The sequence below is a fragment of the Gamsiella multidivaricata genome (genome assembly GCF_025024155.1).
Source record: "Gamsiella multidivaricata strain RSA 2152 chromosome Unknown BC939scaffold_10, whole genome shotgun sequence".
NCBI classification, from domain to species: Eukaryota; Fungi; Mortierellomycota; class Mortierellomycetes; order Mortierellales; family Mortierellaceae; genus Gamsiella; species Gamsiella multidivaricata.
The window spans coordinates 433,255-452,398 of record NW_026251718.1 but is presented as its reverse complement, the minus strand read 5'-3'; the positions used below and the strand labels follow the sequence as shown (position 1 = coordinate 452,398).

Below are 19,144 nucleotides of genomic sequence, written 5' to 3'. Positions count from 1 at the left end.
ATACATATTGCCCTGCCTGTGTCCCGCCTGTCCTCTATCGCTCTTCTGTCGCATCCAAAGACACGCTCGCACTGCTTCTGGTCGGGCCAATGCGCCTCGCCCAGATACCTCCTAGAGCCCCTTCAGCTCCCGTAGAGAAACCCATACGTACTATACTTAAACTGGCCTTTTTTTTTGTCTTCTTCAGGAGCCCACGGCTCTTGATTATCCCCTTCCATATCCCTTTTTCAGCCTCCCTTTGACTCCGATATGGATTGACTAGTCGGAGTTATTCAGGCTCTGGAGTGCTGTCTGATCTCTACACCGCCCTTACGGCCCGCTGAAGCAGCCTATCGTCGTCAACTGATCAGCCACGACTACAGTCGCACGGGCCCTCCAGCACCATGGCGGCACCTCAGGGACCAAGTCAGCGGAGGACAAGGGTTGAGGTAGAGATGTCCGCATTTGGCCTGCCCTACACTCCTATTCGTTTTTAACGCCATCTACCTTTGACCTTTGATCACTCGTGTCCGTCGGGATTCCTTCGCTCTCTTTCCCAGTCTCCCGTCTTTGTTCTTTGACTTGTTCTGTCATCTTTCCCATTTCTTTCGTCGTATGATTGTCATCCTATTTGCTACCTGGAACCTATTCTTTTTTTTTTTTTTTTTTTTTTTTTTTTTTTTTCATTACATTCCCTCTTTTATTATATCTTCGGCCATTCTTTTCTACTCACATTTCAGGCTGCTCCACATACGTTCTATTGCACGACCCAAAGAGCAACTCTTGCGCACCCAAAAGGCTCCCCGTTTTAATTTTACGGTGCGCGAAATTTGATGCCATATTTCAACGACCCTCAGCACTTATCGAGTTTATTTGAGACGACAACACACAGAAATATGTCCGAGCCAGCACTAACGAGTTCCCAACCTAACAACGTCAGCTCCATCGTCCCTGGATCCATCTTTCAGGATGATATACCACCACCGACACTCACGGACGGTTCTGGGGATGTGTCCGCTCCTTCTTCACAGTATACACCGCCTGACATGGGAGCTGGTGACGATGGGGGCACGACTCAGATCAAAGTCAGTAACACGACTCAGATTGTGTTGATCTCTCTGGGGGCCGCTATTGCGGTCTTGGTGCTGTTCGGTATTGCGGCATCGTTTTATATCTCGCACAAAAATAAGAAGGCAGAGAGGTTGAAGCAGGAAGGCAAGCATCCAGATGGTAGTGCAGACAATGGACATCCCGAGGATGATACTATTGGACACGAAGGTATTGAAAGCGGCGAAAAAGGACAAGTCCATACTGTTGATACTGACACAGGTAAGGAAAAAAAAATATATATGTGATGCGAACCTGATAGGATTTCAGACACTTGCCATTAATGCTGTTTATCCATCCCCTTTTAGATTCTGGATCGGAGATCGAGAGCACAGGCACAGGCATAGGGACAGAGTACAGAGACGCAGGGCCATCGAGTCCCAGTATAGGACTATCGATGACTACCAGGGTTGGCGCCAACCCATTTATCACACCACGCAGTAGCCAATCTGAAGCATCAGGGCTCGCCGCAGCGGGAGTAACAGAATCTTTGGTGGCAGCGGCAGCAAGGAGTGCAGGTCGCCCTAATCCCTGGAACTCGATCATCGGTGTTGCACAGACCTACAGTGGATCGCAGGGTATGATCCATCCCCTTGAAACGGTAGGGCCACTGCAGCGTACATCGATGGTCATGAACTTTTCGAACATCGGTCCAAGAGCATACGATGAAGTCATGACTTCAGCACCGATAACTGTGAGCTCGAGTAACTATAATCGCTCGAATCCCTTTCAGACCAAGAACAACAGCACCACAATCCTCGATATCACGGCTGACCCGTCTTTTAATGACCTACAGCAATTGGAGAGCGATAGTCAGGAAGCTCAAGAACAGGAGGCGATCATCGATAGCCTTGCTATATCACAGGCCACTGCAGTTCTCGATTCCACACTCGCTTCAGGATCACTGTTTACGGTTCCCGGAGAATGGTACATCCCTAGACGAAGCCAAGACGACAACAAAACATATTGCTACACGTCATCACACACCCCAGTCTCACCATCTATCGTCCTTGACGGCGCAGACAGCACCTCGTCCATCTCCGGTGATATCTCCTACCAACCACCCCCGCGGCCCACAAGTCCCATCAGTCGTCGCGGCCGCCTGCCTAACAAAGTTTGGGGGCCCACCGCTCAACCATCATCCCACGCCTTCAGAAACGGCGCCGCCGTCTTCGAGGGCGTGTCCATCCCCCGCCCACAACAGGCTCGCTCACCTTCTCCCGAGCGACAACGACGACGACCCCAACGACGATCCATTGACGATTCCGAAACCGTGATCGTCTCTCTACCGAGTCCACGCGGCTGTCTCCTTGAGGCCAAAGAAGAAGAAGAAGAAGAAGAAGAAGAAAACGAAGGAGGACGGGGTCGATTACAGATTTCCCTGGGTCAGGATGATTCTCTAGGCGATCTTCCCTACCTGGAGTATGGGATCCATCCGCAACACCGAGGCCGTCCGCAGTTCCAGACGCTCACTCATTCTTCAGACGAAAACAGCTCTCCTCATGCGAACCCGAAAATCGTCCGCAGGGTGTCTAAGCAACAGAATGAGAGGGCAAAAGGGACAGTCAAGAATACTTATTTGGATGATTATCGTGAATCACGACAGCAACTGTCGCAATAGCAGTAGTAGCAGCAGGATCAGCAACAATACAAGCAATATCGATCACATCAACTGCTGCAAACAATCCAGTCTGGATAGAATCCTGTGGGACTGGAAGGCGAGTTGCGAAAAGGACCTGGGTCTGGACTGACCCAGGCCGGGAGGAGACTTGTCGACGATGCTCCAGAGTAATGCCTTTTTTTTTTTTTTTTTTTTTTTTTTTTTTTTTTAAAGCGCCAGTGTATATTCCTTGACGGAGAATGATCGAGTGTGGACAGGATTTTCATGGCTTTCATACAATACCTTAGCATTGCTTTTCTAAATTATCATAATCATAACCATAATCATAATCATAATAATCATGAAGGATCTTTATACTAGGAAAATCATGGCCCGTATACGAACTTCAAGGCACTAGTCTTTTTTGCTTTTTTTTTGGAGCTGCGGACCAAATTATTTCAGTGCATATTATTGACGATAACGCTGGTAGATGATCATGTTTAATGCAGCTTTGCAGAAATAGTGGGTATATACAAAAATGAAAAAGAAAGGCAAAAGAGGAAAAAAAAAAAAAAAGAATCTAGATCAATTCGATGCTACAATGTAAAAGAGAGAAAAAAAGTGATGGCGAGGCATCCATCGAAAGTAAACGACAGCTTAAGCAGTAGGAGTGGGTGCAATATGCGATGACGCTAAGGACCCTGTAGCAGTGGGTGTAGATTGCGATGATGAAGATCCTGGTGCCGTACGACTCGCACTTGCAGTCGTTGCGCCCCCTGTACTCGAAGATGGCTGCGGTTGCGGTTGTGGTACCACGACCGGTTCCGCCGAAGGATCTCTTGCGTTAATGGGACAGGGAACACTATCGACGTTGAAGCTGAACTCTGGTTTCCAGACCCAGGACAAACCCCAGACCTTCAGCTTGCCACCGAATGTAAGGTTGATTCCCTGTACTATCGTTCCAGAATTGAGGTCCACTGGTTTGCACGCACTGATCAGTTCCTGCAGCGTCCCGTCCGCGTTGGTGTCGATTTTGAGCGAGGTATAGTCGAGCATCATCGGGACCGAGATCACCTGGACCGTCTTCGGCTTGATCACGAACCTAGACGGGAGGTTATCGTTGTTACCGATCTTTGTCTGGTCGATTTTCAGCCATACCTAATGTACCAATGGTAAGGAACTGGATGCGTGAGCGCATGCATATCTCTCTGGGAAATCTGTAGCCATCACCATAACATGACCCGCATGAAGATACAAAGTATACACACACACACACACACATACACACACACATACACACACGCACATACACACATGCACACTTACATTCATCTCGATAGAAGTGAATTTCACAGGCAAATAGTTTTCTCTACTATCCACTCTCATCTGAAGCGAGAACGGTTCCTGGAATTGGTTCCCTGACACGACCGGTGGTCCCAACGCCGCCACAGACTCAAAGCTGAAGCCAGGAGATCTCGGTACAATAAAGTAAAGCACCACTGCCAGACAGATTAAGAGGACGAACGACAGGTATACGCACAGCCGCCTTGAACAACAAAAACATCGTTTCGAAGCCCTCTGTCTCATCGTCCCTCGCTCTTGTCCTTCCTCCTCAGAGTCCTCGGATGACGAGTGCCGGCCGTACTTTTTCTTCTTCCCACCGCCTGGTTTTTTTCCGTTCATGGATTGGCCGCTGTTACTGCGGTAACTTCGAGCACCCGATCGTGAAAGCTTCCGCAGGATCTCTGCATCCTCATCCTCTTCTGCCTCCTGTTTAAACCGATCCTGAGTCGCAGAGGGTTGATGGGTAGTCAAACCCATGGCACTACCATTGGTGTGATCCCGATACCGGTCACTCTGGCCTCCGAATTCACTTGATGCGGGAGTTGTTCCTGTCTGTTGATGGTAGGACCTTGACATGGGTTGATTGGAGCCCTGGCTAGGTAGGGCCTGCATTGGATACCGTTGACCCCCAGCATAGGTGCCGTTGCTGCTGTTGAAGGACTGCCTTGAATCGTAAGGTGTGAGATTCGCCTCCTCAGACAGCCTCTGAGACTCATGGTAAGGAGAGAATGCTCCATGGGACAGGTGCTGCTGTTGATACTGCTGTTGCTGAGAGTATGCTGAACGATAAGGATCCGGTCGAGGATCCTGATGGTCCTCCACTGATGGGTACGCCATGTTATCCAAAGGTACTTGTGTTTGCATCAGCGGGCTGGACTGGTGGGATTGATAGGATTGATGAACTGGCTGATATCCGTGTTTGGATGTTCCGTCATCGGCCTCTTTAACGTCGTCCGGCTGTGCATGGTGCTCTTCGTTTTGAGGAAGGAAAGCGTCGTGTTCCATAGCAGAAATTGAGTTAAGGGAAAGAAAAGGACGGTCAAGGAGTTGTAGGGAGAAGAGAGCAAAGTGTGAGTTGGGAGTTGCAAAGAGAGTGAGAGAGAGCGGTTTGTTCAGGGCACTTGGATCTCCGTGGGTGGGTTAGTCCCAATGGGAAAAAGCAAATAAAAACGAGGCGTAGGGATACACATAATAAAAATAGACCGGTGTCGCGTGTATATTTAGCATGTACATGGGGTAACTATGGCGACGCCCCAAAGACCATGCGACCAAGCGACAACGTTCAGCAAGACAAGGGCGATCTCTGTATGGATGTGTGCCTATCATTTGATGCTTCAGCACCACTGACCATTAATGCCCATTGTCGCAGTGTTTCCTGTTGCTATCAGGCTCAACCATCCAAGTGGCCAGATATTCCCTGCAGACAGCATAGAGGCTGCTTCTTGAAGTCCCTTAGAGTGTATCCTTAAATGTACCCCTCTACAAGCGATATCCCTTAAGCCTTTCCTGACCCCTCAAACGCAGCATTCGTTGTGTTTTCACGAAAGATAAAGACACGGCGTCGTGGAAACAACCAAAGCCGGAAAAGGAATTTTTCCCAAGCAAGCACCAATGAAATCGATGCAGTGCTTGGCACCAGAATAAGATAGAAAGAGAAACGCGATCGATCAAGAAAAAAAAAGCGCTTCTGGTAGGACAACAGACAGCTGGTGGGGCGATATGGGTTGGAGTGGGGATGGATAAAGGCGGTGTCATCGGACGAAAGCAAAAAGAAAAAAAATGAGTTTACCGCTCTTCGCTCCCTTGCCTAACGCGTTGGGTGTCCGAAATCGATAAGGATCTCGCACCGGAGACTCCAGACTTGAGGTTCGGCGCATACGAGGGGAGCTCAGGCTGCCCGGGCTTCGCTGGCCCGGTGGCTGATAGCTCTGGCCAGGATAGGACAGCGACGAGGGTTCGAGTGGAGGAGACGAAGCTGGCTTGAGTGCAGTCAAGATGACTGGCGAGCAATTGGGCGACAGCCGTAGAGTTCTTGGGCTGGTAGGCGAACCATTAAGGCTCGCCTCAAAACTGTTACTACTGCACGACCTAGAAGGAGCCTCGAACCGGTCTCCTGAGTTTTGCCGCGTCCTTACCGAAAGTGTAGTGGCAAAATCAGAGGCGGGCAGGAAGGCGGGATTCCATCTGGATGTAGGCGTAAGAGGCGGGGATTTAGGTGGACGGGAGACGAGAGGCGTGCCTCGTATGGGCGGAGACGATGATGGTGTCTGGGGACTGTGAGATATCTTGTCGAATGCTGCAGTCGATTGCGAGGCCCTCATCGAGGACGAGAGAGTAGTCGGCGAGTGCTCCATGGCGTGAAAGTGATATTGCTGAAAATGGTCCGGGTATCATCCAGTCGCCCATGTATATAACTTGATATTATCAGCGAGGCCGAAATGCAGCTGCGTTTTGTCCTGGACAAAAAAAAAAAAAAAAAGCGGCGCTTCAGTTGAGGGTGAAGACGAGGCGAAGATGCTCAGACAGCGATAGGAAACAGAGTCGCGATCCTAAGGGAAGGAGGAGGGGTAGGGAGGGAAGAAGGAGTAATGTGGCCATGAGGAATGAATGATGGAGTCGAAGGGAGGACGGAATGTCGACTCTTCTCTCTCAGCAACCTAATCTACTCCGCCCATCTTCATGCTGTATGCTGCATCTTATCAATTGAATGAAATGGCTCTGTTCCTGAAGAGATGCCTCTTCTTGTGCGACTTTCGACTGTCGCAAGTCTGCTGAAGCATGAAGCATTGGTGCGGGAGCGCGCCAAATCATCTCTCAATCAGCATCAACAATGAGAATATCTCTACTGGCATACGTAAACATCCTCCTTCAGTTGATGCAGTGCGCTTTTCCAACAAGTTATTATTAACTGCCCTACGCATGGGGGGCTCTATTACAGTGTGAAAATCAATCATCTATGAATGTGAGACTACAGGGAAATGAGGATTGCTGCGTGCAATTGCGGCCTTCCGAGAAATTAAATATGCTTGCTCTTGGACTTCTTGGGGGGGACAGCCACAGACTTGTCAGCACTTGACTTTGCGCTCGTTCCACGTGCCTTAGTGTTGTATGTTTGGCGGTAGAAGTTGATGAAGAGAAAGAGGTAGCTTGAGAGGAGGCCGCATCCAAAGGCGGCGGAGCCATCAGTTCCGGCGCACTTGCGGGAGTAAGGAGCCCAGGGCCAGTGTGCGGAGGTGAAGTAGTGGTAAGAGCAGTAGTAGATAAAGCCCAGATCGAGGACAAACTGGATGATCTGAAGTGTGGTAAGATACTTCTTCCACCAGATGCGGACACCTGCGGCAGATCGCATATAGTAATAGTACATGAAGACATGCACAGTCAGGTTTAGGGTGATGGGAACCCAAGAGACGGATGTTTGGCCTCCGAGCTGGGTAAAGCACAGAATCATGGTCATCGAGTGATGATAGTAGTGCAGGAACTCTAAGTATGCACATGATCGGGAAACAAAAAGGGTTGCAAAGGTCAGCCTTGAGCGCTGTTGCACATATCTACGGTCCAGTGCAACAATCATCCGTGCATGGATCAAGCAAGGGTTTGATAGACTATCTCTTTCGTGTCACCATGGACCCAAGATTCAAAAGAATCTTGGACATTGGTTGTGCACCAGCATCTGATCGATCGTGAGCAGTTCAGTGCCTACAAAAAAGAACCCATCCCACCATAGTGACCGAAAGACAGGGACAGGAGCTAAAGAGCAGCACACAGCTGTAAATGACATGAAGTATTCGACTTTCAGCAGTTCACGATACGTACCAAGAGGCTTCTTCTTGAGAACCAAGAAGACTGTGTCGGCCAGTTCCCAGTACTTGACGAGGTAGTTGAGGTAGTAGAGCAGCTCCAATCGTTGGGTCCAGGCGCCATCATCGCAGACAGAGTAGAACAGGCCGTGTCTCGCAATGATGGGAACCAGGTTCTCGATGAACAGCAGAAGCAATGCACCGGAGGCGAGGGTCAACAGGAAGTTGTGGAAGATAAACAGGGGCTTCAGCTTGAATGCCTTCTGATTCTTCATGATCTGGCGGCCACCGAAGATGACGATAAGGTAGGTGATAGTCCACATGGTGACTTCATATTGGGTCGACAGAGGCGTGATGCCCTTCTGAAAAGCGAAAGAGTCGATCGATTTGCCGGTGACGAGTTTGTATGCCTGGCTGAAGTAGTCGTCCAGCCTGATGCCGAAGGGCTGATCAATACTGAAGTTGACCTTTTCCAAGAATGAGGCGGCCATTGTTGTGTATGGGATGGCGATCGGATTCGAGAACGGGATCTGAGAATGAGAAAGTAGAGTGAAGAAGAGATGATGAGATTGCCCTTCCCAGAACGAGATCTTATCACGCCTTTAAAAATTCAGGGACAGGCACAACTCTTTTTCTTTCCAGATACAACTTTTTTTTTATTCTTTCCAGACAGCCAATTACGGGCACATGGGAGGTTACCTGACACTCTTAATTGACACGTGCTCCTCAAATGAGATCCTTTCTCTACAGGTGCGGCCATGGAAATGGGCCCTTTAGAACGGTGCCAGAGAATCAAGCTGGTACGCGCTGCATTCCATCTTTTTATAACGTCGATTCTATACATTTTCCGCTCGGGCTAAATATGTTGCCGGTGACCGAATTCATTTCTTGAGAACTATATCTGTGGCCTGACCTGATGCACACATATAGATTGCTCTCATGCTGCCATGAAAGTTTCCTATCGACTCTGTGAAGAAGCGAGGAGACGAGAATGAAGATGGTAGTGGTCGGAAGAAAGAACAGCAAGTGAGACGTCCAGGCAAGGGTATGAAGATGCTTTGTCGAGAGAGCCCGCCGCAATGCCAACACTTTTGTTCTCTGCATCCCATTAGGCTGCGTTTCAGTTGCCCTGGAAGGTGCACTGACCACCAGTACCTGAAGACCATGGGGTGATAAAGGATAAGTCCAGGTGTTGTGCGGCAAGACATTTAAGTTATCGCAAATAACTCTCAATGCCACGAAGGACGTAGATGCCGATGCGGAAATGGCCAAACAGAAGACCTGGGTTGGCCTAATGGATTCAGCATGCATCCGGCATGCCACTGAAAAGAAAATTTCTGTACACGCTGCATGTTGACAACAGTCTAAATGACGGCATTGGCGGCAACCTTACTGGGCATGCGCCGTCAATGGATATGCACAAACACATACGATTAACAATTCAACAAGCAAAAAACAGCAAACAAGCAGGATGAGAATGGATCGAATGGATCAATCTCAGGTTGCCATCCTTTTTGTGCATCGTTTTAGCGCGCCGTCCGAAATGACCGACATCAGCATCGCCACCTCGCCCGTGACAAATGAGAAACCATCGCTGTCTTTTTTGTCTTGAATAGAACTGATCGGGTCTTGCTTTCTTTCTCTCCAAGCACTTTTTTTTTTTTTTCCCCATCCACTTCGCCAAAACAGCAGCCTACCGACAACTATGTACCAAACACCTACTCTGCCTCCTACGGTGCCGACTGCGCCAAAACTTGAACTAAAGATAAAATGCAGGTATGCATGCAACCACAACTGCCCAACTGATTTGTACATACAGCCCTCGAATACTTTTCCTATGGCTAACCAAAGCTGGACGGTACTTCCAACGATCTTAGGGGTCTTGCTGATTTGGACATCCTCTCAAAATCCGACCCACAATGCTTTGTCTTCATGATGGACCCAAAAACACGGACATGGTGCAAGGAGCCGATTGGCAAGACTGAGATGATCTTGAACAAGCTGGATTGCGAGTTCGTCAAAAGTATCGTTATCGACTATCGCTTCGAGCAGATTCAGCCTATCCGTTTCACCGTTGTGGACGTCGATAACCGTAACAACCCTTTGTGGACCGCGCAGGAGCTCATCGGTCATTTTGACACGGAGGTTGGCAAAATTAGTAAGAAAAATCTTTTTTTTACACATATGACAGATAAAATGAACCTCCAGGAATGTCCTTCTAACTGATGTCATTCCTGCCCATTACTAGTCGGAAGCCGCGGAAGGAGCTTGGCTGGCAGATTAGACCACCCGCAGCACCGTAACTCCCATCGAGGAACCGTTATTGTGAGCGCGGAGGAGCAATCGCAGTCAAAAAGGGTGATTAGGCAGGTGATAAGGCCCAGGATCAAAAGTCGACTGGTAAAATTAAGGTTTTTGGATCAGTGTCCCACAAATGCTCACATTCTGTTTTTTACTTGCAGATTCAACATTGAGGCAACAAAGATCGCTAAAAAAGCCCTTTTTCGCTCGGATCCAAGTTCGTTCTTCATCGTCCATCGTGCCTCGGAAAACGGCGTGTTTTCACCCATTTATCAATCCCATGTGGTCAGAAGCAAGAGTAATCCCATCTGGGATGAGTTCTCCATAAAGGAAATCGAGCTCTGCAATGGCGACCCAAACAGGCAGTTAAAGATCGAGGTCAAAAGGTTCAAGGAAAATGGACGTACGTTTCATCCAATTTTTCAAGCATGTTCCTGTTGCTCATAGTTCTCTCCTGGATAAGTCCCATAACTGTGCCGCCTCTCATTCAACAAAGTAGAGCATGTTACCATTGGAATCACCCCCTATTTCACTCTCCAGGATCTGTTGCACTTGCAGAAACCAAAATATTACCCCTTGTCTCCCATGCCTCCTGGGACAGACTTGGTGATCAGGAGGATGATGGTCACTGAACCACCTTCGTTCTTGGATTACTTGGCCGGCGGCATTCCACTCAATCTGGTCGTAGCGATTGATTTTACACAGAGCAACGGCGATCCCCGCGATCCTCGATCGTTGCACTTCAGAAACCCATCGGGCGAAAATGATTATACGAGGGCGATCCGGAGTGTCGGAAACATTCTCCAGTGCTACGATACCGACAAGAAGTTTCCCGTTTATGGATTCGGCGGCAAAGTGAACGGCCAAGTCAGCCATTGTTTCGCTCTCAATGGAAACCCGCAATTCGTAAGCTACAGCTTGTGCAACGACCTGAAAAACAAGTCCGCCGGTGTGAATTTTTGCAGTGGTATCTAAATCAGGGTAATGATATCTCACTACAATTCATTCTTTGTTCTTCGAGCGTAGCCCGAGGTGGATGGCGTCGATGGAATTCTCGCTGCTTACTGGCACGCTCTGCAGTTCGCAGAGCTGTACGGCCCGACCAACTTCTCGCCCGTGATCAACCAGACAGCAGCCATTTGCAATCAACACCGTTCGGGACAGATGGAAGAATACTATGTCCTCTTGATTTTGACCGACGGAGTCATCACCGACATGGACAACACCATACGCGCCATTATCGACGCTTCGCGCCTACCGCTCTCCATCATCATTGTCGGCGTTGGATCTGCCAATTTCGACAACATGAATGTGCTGGACGCTGATGACGAGCCGCTTCGAGCGAATGGAGTGACCATGGCCCGGGATATTGTCCAATTCGTCCCCTTCCGCGACTTCCAGGCTGGAACCTTCGGCAATGAGGAGTTGGCCGAAGCAGTCCTGGCAGAGGTACCAGATCAGTTTGTGAGCTACATGACCCAGCATAGCGTGAAGCCACGGGCACCCCCAAGGGCCGATACAATGATGGCTAGGAGCAATGGCGGCATAACAAGCCCGAACATGAGACCTATGTCCGCAATGCCTGCATATGTCGATACCGCAGCAAGCCCGAATATGAGACCTATGTCCGCAATGCCCGCATATGGTAGCTACGGCGCTTACAGCTCGGTGCCATCGTCACCCACAGCTGCTGGTCCCTCAGTTGGTTTCCCTGCTGGTTTCTCTGCTAATCCTTCTGGCAGCAGGGCGCCGCAGATTGTGCCTGATCGATACTCTTATCAAGGAAAGGCATAATATCGTGGTCGTATGCCGCTGCATACATTACCCACCAAGTTGAGCTGTACAGAATAACTCTAATGCTAATAAATAATATCGCGGACTTTGATGAACGATTATACTTAGTTCGATGACCTTATTTTCGTAACCGCGGACGACGCGACTATGTGATTTATGGTTACACTTCCTACCTACTGCGATGGCAAATAAAAAAGAATTAGTGGCAAAAAATGTACTATGGTATGTAGCATGGTGGTTTTATAGACTCTGAAAGAATACATGCCCGAACGTACGCCTTGCGATGACGGTAAATCTTGCCATGTCCCGATAATACAATGGATGAGTGCAAAAGTTCACCTTGGCTACCCAACAATCGACGTTTTATCTGTGGTTGTGCGCTCTTTCACATAGATAGAATCAGCATTTGACAGCGCGGTTTCTACCCTGCCGTCTGGGTTATCTCTCTGGCACACTTTGATACCACTGTGCTCCTCTCTCTTTGCTTCGATTCAAGAGAGTACACCGTGGGCGATGTAAGGCGCTGTTTATTTGTCTTCTAATCTACAATCATCTATACCTATCTTTAAACCATTGATGCTAATAATAAACAGAGATTTGTGGCGATATATACCCCTATTGCTGGGATCAAGGCGTTCGGGAAGTGTCGAGAGTGGATGAACGCTAGCGTCGTTCGGATCAGAGCGCCTATGCGAGTTTGGATTGATGATCTTTTTGAACAGTTAAGCTTGCGCATACAGTGCTACGCATGGGACAAAAGACTGGGCCGAGACACAGATCTAGGAGTCATACTTGAAGGCCCACCACCTTTAACTCCATCCAGCCCTTTGTGGATCCATAGGTGAACACCATGAAAGTAACGGTTACTGTAAGCAAAAGAGGGGGCAGAACGTACCGCTCAAGGAAAAGGTACTATTTCATGCCGGGACTCACTCTTTCACTGAGACCCAGGTCCATATCAGCCTCTAGAAGTTGAATAGCACCTTGTATCCGACCTCAAGATCCATTGCGTTCCGCGTGCACCAGCCAGTTACACTATCTCATGAGACAGCGCCGGGAGTGCGCCATCTCTTGAGATCCCACTCTTCCACGAATGCCTCAAGGATTGCAGTCTTCCCATCGACTGCCTTCAATAGGAAGACCTTCCTTGATATCCCTGGATTTTAATGACTGGAGTATCCTACTGCTTCCATACCGGCACTGGAGCCTACGTGAGGAGAAACAAAGTTGCGAAAAGGACCACGCCGTTTAAATCGCTTTCCAGGGCTCCCTGGATTCATCTACAACGTTATGCGCTGATCCAACGTTTCGAGACTTTGCTGGGCCCATCAAGCTCCATTTCATAGACAATTAAAATAAAGAAGAGGAGTTGCTTGTGAGACATGACATATTCAATCCGCCCTGTTCAGAAGTCAAGTGTTAGGCTACACTTCATTTTGCACTTGCAATTATCTCAACTCCTCCACTCCTCACTACTTCCCTCTCGTTATCCTGTCCTATCCTCGTGGATGAAAACCATTATGTCGGGAAGGCCGAGAACATGTCCTTCTATGGCGGGAAGGCAGAACGGGACGAAGATACACTAATGAGAATTTGTAACTAGCCGTTATGTGCAGATGCTTGACCACGATCTTCTACACACTCTCCCTTTCTTTACATTGCATCGTGATGCAACAGGAGATATGCATCTCATGTTGTTTGAACACGCGATCGCTTGTTTTCGTGTGGCATCTTACTGATGTTCACCATATTGTTTATCGGGTTTTTTCAGTATACTTTCTGAAATGAATCCGCGAAAGTTCTAGGAATGCCAGGTATGGGACGCATCGCGCGTTGATTGTTACGATTAAGTGCTTGTCAAATTTCGATTAGATCGCTTGCGCTACAAGGCTCAGCTCCCTGTCTTTATTTTTTAGGCCTTCTTGATCTGCACATTCGAATCTCTTCTCTGGCTATAGCAGTAATCATCAATGTCGCTCCTTAGAGCCCAGCAGCTTTTTCGGAGGCTCGCGTTGAGCCCAGTATGCAGTAATCAGTTACAGCCAACCCTCAGTCTCACGACCTCAAAGACCGCGGGCTTAATCTCCCCAAAGCGGTTTTTCATTCCCACACTCTCTACGCGACAAATTCAACCACCACCAGCCACCAACCTCGAGGATTCAGTTGAGGTTCGGCCAAGGAAGATCGCGAGGAGGATTTCTATCACGAATAGCACCAGGCAACGCTGGACAGCTGAGGAGGACCAATTGATAAAGCGCTCTCTTCATAGAGGGTTGACGTCCATGGACATCTACGACCACTTCCCCGATCGCTCCATGACCGCTATCGAGAGTCGGATGTCCTTTTTTCGGTCGAAGGAGAAGGGTAATACGACAACACTGCCTAATACACATAAGCCTTCGAAGATGAAACGGTGGACGCCAGAGCAAGACCAATGGCTGAGGGAGCAAGTTGAAGAGTTGGGCCAAGGGGATGATATTCCGTGGTTGGAGATTGGTACCCAGGAAGTCGATGGCATGCGTCTGGGCCGAACCCCGACCTCATGTAAGCGACGTTGGGACATTATCAATCCCTTCAATGATCGGAAGTCAGGGCGCTGGGATCCTGAAGAGCTCAAAAAGCTGGCGGACGCCGTGGCGGAGCAGCTGGAGCAACTGGAGGATGTGAAATCCCAGGAGGCAAAGGGCCGATTGATCGATTGGTCGATAGTCGCCAGGAAGGTTGGAACGAGATCGGATGTACAGTGCCGGAGTCATATGCACAAGTCGATGCAGGCTGAAATAAAAGGTCGCTGGAAGGAGGATGAGGTTGAGCGGATGAAGGTAGCATTGCAGGAGCATGGTCAAGACTGGAAGAAGATCGCCAAGGTGGTCAAGACGCGGACACCCTTCCAGGTCAAGCAGAAATATTACATGTCCAATGCTAGGCTACCTCGCCTGCTGAATGCCGAACTGAGGCCGGGTAGCGAGGAACCCAAGCCAGCCAAGAGCACGACTACCAACCAGGATACCACAGGCGCATAAAGTGCATAAATTAAAGTGAATAAAAATTGGCTATTATTATGACAGTCATGAATGTTTGCTTTGTATCTTTTCTTTTTTTTTTTCTTTGTCTTTGCATTCCTTCCTTCTGCATTGCACTCACATACACCATGGAAGGAACTCCCGGCTCAAAATTCTCATTAGACTCGCTCATATCTTCGGTGCTACCCTCCATCGACGCCGGCAGCCCTGTGGTCGATGCGTCCACAAAGTTCAGGCGCACGAGAGCCTCAGAAAGAGCAGCGCCACCAGTCGCCACCCAAAGTGCAACCACGCCCAAGCAACCAAACATCAAAAGCACGCCCCAGATACCAGCAGATGTGGCCGCAGCAGCAGCAGCGGCCTTTGAGGCCTTGGCACCAGGGTCAGGCTATGTAGCCATGAACACACCGTACACAGCATCCACAGGGACAGAAGTCACCTCGCTGCCAAAAACGAAGAAGAGGAAGTTCCAGAAAGGAGGAGGAAAAGGAGGGTCGCAGCATGGAGCTCGGGAAACCACCAACACCGGATCGTCCAACGCTCAAGACAAGGATGCCACACCCAACAAGCTTAACCGGAAACGAAAAAAGAACCAGCACACAGGCAATCAAGCCAATACTCAGCATCATCACCAGCAAAAGCATCAGCAAAAGCATCAGCAGGTAACATTGAGCGCGGAGTACTATGCATCCGCGCATGCCCTTTATTCAGCGACAAAAAACCCTGTCCGTCGAACAGCATGCTTATTTTGTTTTTTCTATTCTCTTTCTCTTTCTGTTTCTCTACTTAGAACTCTGGTCCATCAAATCTACCAAATAAAACGAGGCGTCGATTTATGGAAAGGTTCAAGCCGGATCTTGACGCCAATGCCGATGCTGTGGGTGTACGGCCAGACGAGGATTTCACGGATCTCTTAGTTCAGCATATGGCGCATACAACCAAGGAGCTTGAAGAGAATGTGAAGCAACAGGGCAGGCTGATGCAAGAGCAACTCAAACAGAGTTCGGCACAGTTAGCGGATTCACAAGTTCGACAGGGACAACAAGATCAAAACCAGAGACAACCACTGCCATTTCAACAGCAGCAGCTTCATCAAAAAGCGCGGCAACATCAAAGAAAGTCTAATGCGAACACGGAGACGAAGCCGTTTGTGCCGCGCAGGGACTGCATGCATTTTTTGAAGGGTCATTGCATTAATGTAAGACGCTCTGGACGCCTCTTAAATGATATCTCAGTATGTACCTCCATAATACAAATTCATGCTGACTCTCCTTTTTTTTTTTTTTTTTTTTTTTTTTTTTTTTTTTTACTGGCTTATTAGGGAGACAACTGTACGTTCAAGCACGACATTGAAGCGCGCGAAGCCTACCTAGCACAAGAGCAGGAGATGAGGAAGACTCGAGGCGTGTGCAAATACGAGATTACGGGATCCTGCACCAAGGGCGACCTCTGTCCCTACACACACGATCTTTCGCTGCAACCCTGCTCATTCTACCATCTATACGGAGTATGCGACAAGGGTGCGATGTGTCGATTCGGGCACACGCCCATTACGCCAGAGCAGTTCCAGCAATTGGCAGAGAGTCGCAATAAAGGGCCTCAAGCTGCACTTTAAATAAGAAAAAAAAAAAAACTATAAAAAAAAGGCGATACACGACGAATGCAAACTGCCTTGCGCAATGTGGATATCATTTTCAAAGGCATCCAACGCGAGGAATTGGGAATTATGGGCTGGTGTGTGCGCTACGGCTTCTGCTAGCGGGCGATGTTTACATATCTGTTGGATTACCATCTCGGACGCACACTCGCTCGGTCCATCGGCTTTAAGTTGGTCAGCTCTTGTTGATCTTCAGCTATCGCCATCAGCTTGCATATTCAGCCTGTATAGCGTGAGACCCTCAAGAATAAACGTGTTGGCAACGATATTACTGCTTGTTTGCTTGCTCAATGGAGGGGTTTCTTTTTCTTCTTTTCACCTTCGGATTTAGTGTAAGTCGCGGGTGTCCCCATGTTGTAAACAGTGGTACCACTTAAATGAAATTGCAATTTGCTTCTCGACGGGCGAACGTTTACAACCTCAACAGCTAAACAATCAAAAAGCACAAGCTTTTAATGAAAAGTAGGGTATAATATGAAGTGTTGATATTTACCATTATGTTGCTTGTATTTTTTTTTTTCGTCCTTGAACATGAGCACCGTCCTGCTCTACTGTCGTCTAGAAGATCCTGAGCCCGATCCGGATGCGGATGAGGATGTCGATGCCTGATCAGTATCCTTGTCCTGCGCACGCAGCTCCTCTTTCTCTTTCTTCAACGGCTTTTCTACACTGAATGAATTCCTCGACGATAACGATCCTTCAGCGGTCCGTTCATGATCCTGATCGTAAAGTTCTTGTTTTTCTCCTGCAATTCCCGTGCCCGCGTTTGGTTCCACATTCGCTGTCTCTCCTGCAGCTCCCGGTGTTGTTGCTGGTGCTGGTGCTAATGAAGGCTCGTAAGCTGGAGGCAACGATCTACCCTGCTGCACACCTTGACTCGCTGATGGTTCCAGCGTCGACAATGCAGCCGCAGCAGCTGCAGCCAAAGCTGCAGCCTCGGCCTGTTGTGGCGTAAGTGGTGGTGGGTAGAGAGTCCCCGATGGCGCTGGCGGAAGCACTGTGTTCAGTCCAGGATGAGTCATTGGGAAGGGATAATTTTGTTGAGCAGGTCCTATGGCCGTTGATGGGTAACCGCTGGACATTCCTAGTGGTGCCTGGTTCGAAAACGAGTACATGCCGATTTCTTCTGATCCTGGTCCAATAATTCGCTCGTCCCTTCGATGTGCTCCATATGCTGGCAGCTCTCCATTATCATTACCATCTATGGAAAAGGAGCATTGTTTGATTAGAAATCGGTGATACTGTTACCAAGGAAAGAAACCCCCCCTTTCAAACCTTCAGTTTCCATTGTTGTCCATTGGTTGGGCTGTTGTCTGCTTTACCTGGCGGACGATAAACCCCACCATGTAGAAGATAGGCGGGCGTATTATCGTGATAACGTGGCCCAAATGGCTGTCGGGCCTTCTGTCGCCGATACCACATGTACAAAAGCACGAGGAAGAGCACCAACATAATCGAGAGCAGAGAAGTCTTTACCGCTCCCTGAAAAAACGGTTGGTAGTTCTTGTACTTGGCGACTTTGACGCACTTTCCAGAGACGGTCGAATTGCCCACGGGGTTCGACGATGGTATACATCGAAACTGGTCGTTGTTGTAGGAGCCATCTGACTGGATATGCCAGCCCTGGCACATGTTGGACGAAAGACAGGGCTGGTTCTCGGCCTTGAGGCCTTGACAGGTGCCTGGGAGCTGACTCGAGATATTGACGATCTCCAACGACCTGATGGGCTCTGTGTTGACGGGGACTGAGGGCTGGCAGTAAAAATTCTCGGCACAATTGCCTCGGTATTGGACCAGGGTGGATGAAAATTGGTAATCGAACCATCCGTACATGCCCAGGTCATGTAGGAGGATGTTGTCGATGAGTTGGTGATAGAGTTGGTAGGAGGGGACGGGGACGGGGATAGTGGTGCAATTAGCGCCCTGAGTCTGGTTGGCGAGCGAGCCGGTGTAACGGACAGAGGGGTAGGCACTGGCGATGTACCAGCCCGGTGGGTTGACGATAGTTGTGCTGGTGTTGGTTGCGGGGTAGGTATCAGGGACTTGGAAGGGCTGACAGAGGACGTCATTGCTGTAGAGGAAGCAGGCCTGGTTGGGGGGACAGCCCTGTGAGAGGCAGTCTGACATGAGTGAGGTGAAGAAGTGAAGACGTAAAGGAGTGGGGGAGTGTGATGGGATCGAGTAGATGGAAGAGGAGGATCAGGTGGTGGGCGAGGAAGTAGAGGGAGGGGTGGGGGTGGAGGAGGTGAAAGGGAGTGAAGTTTGTTTGTTTGTTTGGTGGGGAAGGGAGAGAGGGTGCAGAAAGCCGAGAAAAAGAATGCTGGCTGTGGAATGGATGGATAGATGGATGGATAGGCTGTGTGTGCCACACTGAACAAGATGCTCTCTCTCCCCTTGTGCTCTTTCTTCTCACTCTTGTGCACGCACACACATACACCTTGTGACCAAGCGCAAATATCGATGTAGATTGCATAGGATGGACTCCAACCTATTATTGCCAGGAGCTACTTTAACTTCAGGAACAAATACGTCCAGAGTGTCT

At 49.1% G+C, this 19,144-nt stretch overlaps 7 protein-coding genes across 7 annotated transcripts; 4 read left to right on the top strand and 3 right to left on the bottom strand.

Annotated features, from left to right (window-relative positions):
* The first annotated feature begins 688 nt into the window (after positions 1–688).
* On the top strand, positions 689–2,827 carry BC939DRAFT_509568 (uncharacterized protein). The gene is made up of 2 exons (XM_051561087.1): positions 689–1,308; positions 1,395–2,827. The coding sequence occupies exons 1-2, from the start codon at positions 813–815 to the stop codon at positions 2,705–2,707; spliced, it is 1,809 nt and encodes a 602-aa protein (XP_051415727.1). The 5' UTR covers positions 689–812; the 3' UTR covers positions 2,708–2,827.
* A 516-nt stretch (positions 2,828–3,343) lies between these two features.
* On the bottom strand, positions 3,344–6,384 carry BC939DRAFT_500122 (uncharacterized protein; the record flags this gene model as incomplete). Its single annotated transcript, XM_051560011.1, has 3 exons — positions 3,344–3,844; positions 4,013–5,001; positions 5,820–6,384. 3 exons carry the CDS (start codon positions 6,382–6,384, stop codon positions 3,344–3,346), a joined length of 2,055 nt encoding a protein of 684 aa, XP_051415726.1.
* Positions 6,385–7,046: 662 nt separating this feature from the next.
* Positions 7,047–8,318, bottom strand: BC939DRAFT_474194 (fatty acid elongase; the record flags this gene model as incomplete). Its single annotated transcript, XM_051558402.1, has 2 exons — positions 7,047–7,510; positions 7,844–8,318. 2 exons carry the CDS (start codon positions 8,316–8,318, stop codon positions 7,047–7,049), a joined length of 939 nt encoding a protein of 312 aa, XP_051415725.1.
* A 1,263-nt stretch (positions 8,319–9,581) lies between these two features.
* BC939DRAFT_441364 (Copine-domain-containing protein) lies at positions 9,582–12,037 on the top strand. The gene is made up of 4 exons (XM_051554216.1): positions 9,582–9,985; positions 10,076–10,531; positions 10,628–11,034; positions 11,155–12,037. The coding sequence occupies exons 1-4, from the start codon at positions 9,760–9,762 to the stop codon at positions 11,920–11,922; spliced, it is 1,857 nt and encodes a 618-aa protein (XP_051415724.1). The 5' UTR covers positions 9,582–9,759; the 3' UTR covers positions 11,923–12,037.
* Positions 12,038–14,204: 2,167 nt separating this feature from the next.
* BC939DRAFT_474192 (uncharacterized protein) lies at positions 14,205–14,945 on the top strand (the record flags this gene model as incomplete). The annotated part of the gene is made up of 1 exon (XM_051558401.1): positions 14,205–14,945. One exon carries the CDS (start codon positions 14,205–14,207, stop codon positions 14,943–14,945), a length of 741 nt encoding a protein of 246 aa, XP_051415723.1.
* Positions 14,946–15,040: 95 nt separating this feature from the next.
* On the top strand, positions 15,041–16,589 carry BC939DRAFT_441356 (uncharacterized protein). The gene is made up of 4 exons (XM_051554215.1): positions 15,041–15,477; positions 15,549–15,607; positions 15,736–16,143; positions 16,267–16,589. Exons 1-4 carry the CDS (start codon positions 15,447–15,449, stop codon positions 16,558–16,560), a joined length of 792 nt encoding a protein of 263 aa, XP_051415722.1. The 5' UTR covers positions 15,041–15,446; the 3' UTR covers positions 16,561–16,589.
* Positions 16,590–17,029: 440 nt separating this feature from the next.
* BC939DRAFT_441353 (uncharacterized protein) lies at positions 17,030–18,967 on the bottom strand. Its single transcript, XM_051554214.1, has 2 exons — positions 17,925–18,967; positions 17,030–17,803 (listed from the first exon to the last, which is right to left on the bottom strand). The coding sequence occupies exons 1-2, from the start codon at positions 18,727–18,729 to the stop codon at positions 17,151–17,153; spliced, it is 1,458 nt and encodes a 485-aa protein (XP_051415721.1). The 5' UTR covers positions 18,730–18,967; the 3' UTR covers positions 17,030–17,150.
* Positions 18,968–19,144: the final 177 nt, after the last annotated feature.